Source organism: Brassica oleracea, chromosome C4 (genome assembly GCF_000695525.1).
Source record: "Brassica oleracea var. oleracea cultivar TO1000 chromosome C4, BOL, whole genome shotgun sequence".
Classification (NCBI taxonomy): domain Eukaryota; kingdom Viridiplantae; phylum Streptophyta; class Magnoliopsida; order Brassicales; family Brassicaceae; genus Brassica; species Brassica oleracea.
The window spans coordinates 7,749,360-7,754,611 of NC_027751.1; the positions used below are offsets into that span (position 1 = coordinate 7,749,360).

Sequence of the window (5,252 nt, forward strand, 5' to 3'; positions counted from 1 at the left end):
TTTAAAATGATGTTCAAACGTCCATATTTATAGGAAATTTTCGAATCTGGTAGTTGGAAGTTTACTAGGAATTTACGATGAAATTTAGTTTGGTAGCTGAAACAAAAAACGTGTTACAACTACAAAGTTGGTGGACTCAAAATTTTATCGTTAAGTAAACGTAAAATATTTCCTCGTAAAGTAGACGCTATTGTTACGTCGAGTTTACGAGGAAACCATGTTTCCTCATAAAAACCATGTTATGTTACGTCGTTTTTACGAGGAAATCGTTTTGTCGTTATTTTACGATGAACTAACGTTGCTTTTAAATTTCTTCGTAAGATACTCGTAAAGTCGATGTAAATTTACGAGGATTAAATTTCCTCGTTAATTTTCGTCGCTATAATTTTGTTTTCTTATAGTGATTTAATAATTAATTAATTAAAGTTATAAATGATAATATAATTGTCTTTTAATGAAATATATTTTGGTCACTTTAACTTTTGAGTGCTATTTTGAGAACAAAACAATAAAATAAGCTTTTTAGGAGATTTGCCCTTTCAAAAATAATATATATATATATATATATATATATATTCTATTTGCTACTTAAGTGTTATAAGTTTTCTGAAAAGATTTAGGACAATGTATTGGTAATTTATCACCTAAGTTTAAATACATTGTTGCGTTAATGTTTTGAACATATATTAATAGATATCTGAAAAAGTTAAAGACTTAGAGCACTTCCAACAAAAAGAGGCCATAAAAAGTTTCTAAGAAAAAAAAATATTATTAATAGTTTATTTATTATTTATTTTTCTGTGAAAAATAGAATCAGTTATTAGCTGACATATAATGTATGTTGTTCAGAAAGCAGTTTTTTAAATTTGTTATTTAAGAACCTTTATATTTCCTCTTTCTCGACCTTACATTATTTTCTATTTTTTTATTTTTAAAAACTGTGTTAGTAACCCCCAGTTACCCAGTTAATCATGTTCTTATATCCAAAAAAGCAGATGATATTTTGCTGAAAATCTCTCAAATTTTAAAATAGTCGTTAACAGATAGTAATATTAATTTATATTCATATTTAAACATCAAATGTTAGTATTAATTTATTATGAGGGGATTTGGTTAGAGATTATCTCACCTTACATACTTCTTATTCAAGCCTCTAATATAGATTATTCAACCTATAATCCTGAAATTTGTAATCAAATGTTATGGCTAACAGAACTTAGTCCTAGTGTTAATTAACATAACAAAAACATTCAATCTGTATATTAAAATATTAACTTGGAAAATATTTACTAAATAACCTTTTCAGATTTAGAAATTATCATTTGACTAGGAAATATTCCTTCCGTTTAAGTTTTAGAAAAAAAAAATTGTTTCACCAAGATAGATTTTTATGTTTTCTATACAAAAAATATAAATTTTAATAAAATTACCTGAATTTATTGAAGAACTATTAGTTAAAAACATTAGAATTTGATAATTTTTAAAAATAATTATTTTTTTAATACGCGTGAAAACAGTAAATTCAAATTCAAACATTTATTTTGAAAAACTGAACCTAATAACTTGTGACTATTCAAATTCAAATTAAATAGTATTATAATAAAAATCTCATGACAGATTGTGATAAATATGTCAGAAAAGGAAACAATGAGGACAAAGTAGTCGGGATGACATAAAAACAAAAAGCAAGTAACAAATTAGAAAAGTTTGTTTTGGGTTTACGTAATACGTTATACATTTACTAATATATATTCTTGTTTTATTTTATGTTTGTTTGTGGGAGGGGGAGAATGTGAGGAGAGTATTGAAACACGACTGAAGAGAGAAGAAACAGACAACTGAAGACAGATCTTATCTCGATCCCTCCCACGACTCTTCTCTTTGGAAACACAAAGCTATGCGTTCTTAACCAGACAATTAAGTAATTATTATTATCCTGACCAATTATTTATTTTATCTTTTTACATAAAATAGCCAGAGACACACAATTTTCGAAAATTTATGAACAATACGTAAACATTAAAGAGATGTGTTTGTCAAAAAAAAAAACATAAAGAAATGTGCCATGCACGTGATGAAAAAGAACTAAATAAGGAAAGGCTGTACATAGAAGTCTTCTTGGTTAAGAGACAAAAGATCTTTTCTAGGCTTTGGTCCATGTATCTGCCTTTCTTTTCCTTTTCCCTGTTAGTTTTCAATATATATCTATCCTTACTATTTCTGGAATCATAAAATTCTTTCTACTCTATTAAATTGTAGTGTCACAAAAAGGTATAACGAAAATTAATGAATACTATTGTATGGATGTTGGATAATTCTAATTAACTTGAGGAGCAAGTTAACTCATCAAAGTGAAGTTTGATGGGTTAAGGAAAAAGGAAAACATATCGAGCTTAGGAATGTTTCCATATTATTATTAGGAAAAAATGTAGCTTCGCTCTTAGGAAAAGATGTAGCTTCTTCCTATATAAAGATAGATGTTCCATCAAGAGAAACACATTGAAAGGTTTAGTTTTGAGAGAGTTTCTAAATCTAATAAGAAGAGAAGTTCTTATAATCTTTGTGTTTGTGTAACTTTAATGGAAACTATATGTAAAACCATAAAATAAAATAAAACTATGTGTAAATTGTAATGAGATGTTTACTCGTGATAAAAATGTCGGTATGTCAAAATCTAACATAATTAAGAATGAGATAGTTGGATGATTTGTTGGGTGGTGAATGGAATGCACGTGCTTGAGAAGTTAGTAGTAAGCTAGAAAATGAAGGATAATGCGATAACATGTGCCTGATCCCGACAAAACACGTCTCACATGTATATATAGATATGTTACATATCTAGACACCCTAAAATATCAGGAGATAACGATCCCTAATGTTTGTATATGATATTTATATGGCCAAAAAACACCCACCTTATCATATTTTCTGTCCTTGAATTCGGTGGACTTTGTACATTTAGATCAGGAGTATTATTCCATATTCATGGATGTCATATATGAAATTTATTTGTCCAACTTTATTCACTAATTTATATTTTACATATATCACACTAGAAACGCATACGCATATCTTACATACACTTGATCATAGAATTATAGATGATTTTCTCTTTCTTTGAAACATATATTTATATATAAATAGAGGCAGATACATGTAACCTCAGCATTGGTATCTGAAAAAATATTTGCCATCTCTCTCTCTCTCATCACTATTCGTCGTTTGTTTCTCTCTCATTCAAATGTCAATAAACAAATACTCAAGCGATTTCAACTACCACTCTCTCATGTGGCAACAACAGCAGCACCCCCACCACCACCATCAAAACAACGTCGTGGAGGAAAAGGAAGCTCTTTTCGAGAAACCCTTAACCCCAAGTGACGTCGGAAAACTCAACCGCCTTGTCATCCCAAAACAGCACGCCGAGAGATACTTCCCTCTCGCAGCCGCCGCCGCAGACGCGATGGAGAAGGGATTACTTCTCTGTTTCGAGGACGAGGAAGGTAAGCCATGGAGATTCAGATACTCGTATTGGAACAGTAGCCAGAGTTATGTCTTGACCAAAGGATGGAGCAGATACGTCAAGGAGAAGCAGCTCGACGCTGGTGACGTAATTCTCTTCCACCGCCACCGTGTTGACGGAGGAAGATTCTTCATTGGGTGGAGAAGACGCGGCAACTCTTCCTCCTCTTCCGACTCTTATCGCCATCTTCAGTCCGATGCCTCGCTCCAATATTATCCTCATGCAGGTACCCTTTTTAATCAATTAATTATTGACATGAAATTTAATATTTAGTTTTTTACAATTATAACAAGGAGATTTTTTCGGATAGAAGTCCTGAAACCCAAACTAACTCCAGAATCTGGGAAATCGGATTATTTAACATATAAAATATCATTAGTAACTACAATTATAATCTAAGTGAAACTCAAACCATATAGTAATATTTGTAAAATTTATTAAATTAGGAAAAAAAAGTCCATTTTGTCGCTTCTAGTTTTTGTCAACGAATAAATTCATTTTCCATGCATATTGGGTATAAAACAGAATTAAAATTTGACGAGTCATTTTGTGTTCAAAGTAACAAGCAAAATTTAAAGTGAAAATATTTTCATGTAATGTTTGAAGTTACGTGAACAACTGAAAAACGCTTTATAGTGTTTGGGGCTTGTAATGAGCGCGTGAGAAGGTTGGACGATCTTTCTTTAAGTAATAAGTAAAAATAAAGAAACGATGGAAGCCCATAGAAACAGAATCGGATTCGTATTTATCAACGTTGCGTGACATTTGTTTCGTATCCTTACAGCTGCTCTTTATCCATTTTTATTTTCACTACACGTATTTATATCTTATACATCCGTGTATCTGCGCAACATATTTAACCGGTATCCTGGACCGTAACCAAAATGGCATGCACTCACTGGCTATATGTTCTGGATGTATGCATTTACTAAAATTCGATCTAAAAAATCAGTTGAGTCCACCCATCATTCAACATAGCCTAGTGTGTCTATATATATAATTGTTTCATGTGATGTGAATGAGGACATAACGTTTTGCACTACAAATGAAATTCGCATATAATATGCCCATATATCTAAACCTGACGTGTCATTGTGGTAAAGCTTGTCATCTGAGTACCAAAATGGGAAAACTTTCCCAAAAAAGTCGTGTTTCCAGTTCCTTTTGGAAAATTACATGCCAAAGTGTATGTTGTTATCCATAATAGATTCCTCAAGTTTGTTGTTGTAAAAAAAAAAGATTCCTCAATTTTTTGTTACGCCAGGAGCTCAAGCGGTGGAGAGCCAGAGAGGGAATTCGAAGACATTAAGACTGTTCGGAGTGAACATGGAGTGTCAGCTAGACTCCGACTTGTCCGATCCTTCTACACCTGACGGTTCCACCCTATGTCCAACCAGTCACGACCAGTTTCATCTCTACCCTCAACAACACTATCCTCCTCCGTACTACATGGTACGTTTCAATATAGTATATTATTTTAAGTAATAAATATTTTCGTTTTGTTAAAGTCTAAGTAGAGTAGTTAAACTTAAACATCAAAGCAAATGTCAGTATCATTCAAACCGACATTTTATGTTTCTCGTTCACGCGGTTGCATAGTCCGAATGTCAGATAATTATTCGAGTTGGTTTGACGTTTTCTCCATTTATAATTGCCATGACGTTACTCTATCTCATTGTCCTTTAATTCTGTGCACATAAAGTTTTCTCAATAAGTAGTCTTTTTTTTT

The 5,252-nt window shown here is 31.6% G+C and overlaps 1 protein-coding gene across 1 annotated transcript in view; it reads left to right on the plus strand.

The window, feature by feature from the left end:
* Positions 1-3,123: 3,123 nt before the first annotated feature.
* LOC106340023 (B3 domain-containing protein At2g36080-like) overlaps positions 3,124-5,252 on the plus strand; it is a 3,557-nt gene continuing 1,428 nt past the window's right edge. Inside the window, exons 1-2 of the mRNA XM_013778892.1 lie at positions 3,124-3,749; positions 4,788-4,975. Coding sequence (XP_013634346.1) covers positions 3,242-3,749; positions 4,788-4,975 — 696 coding nt within the window. The 5' untranslated portion in view covers positions 3,124-3,241. The remainder of the gene's footprint in view (positions 3,750-4,787; positions 4,976-5,252) is intronic.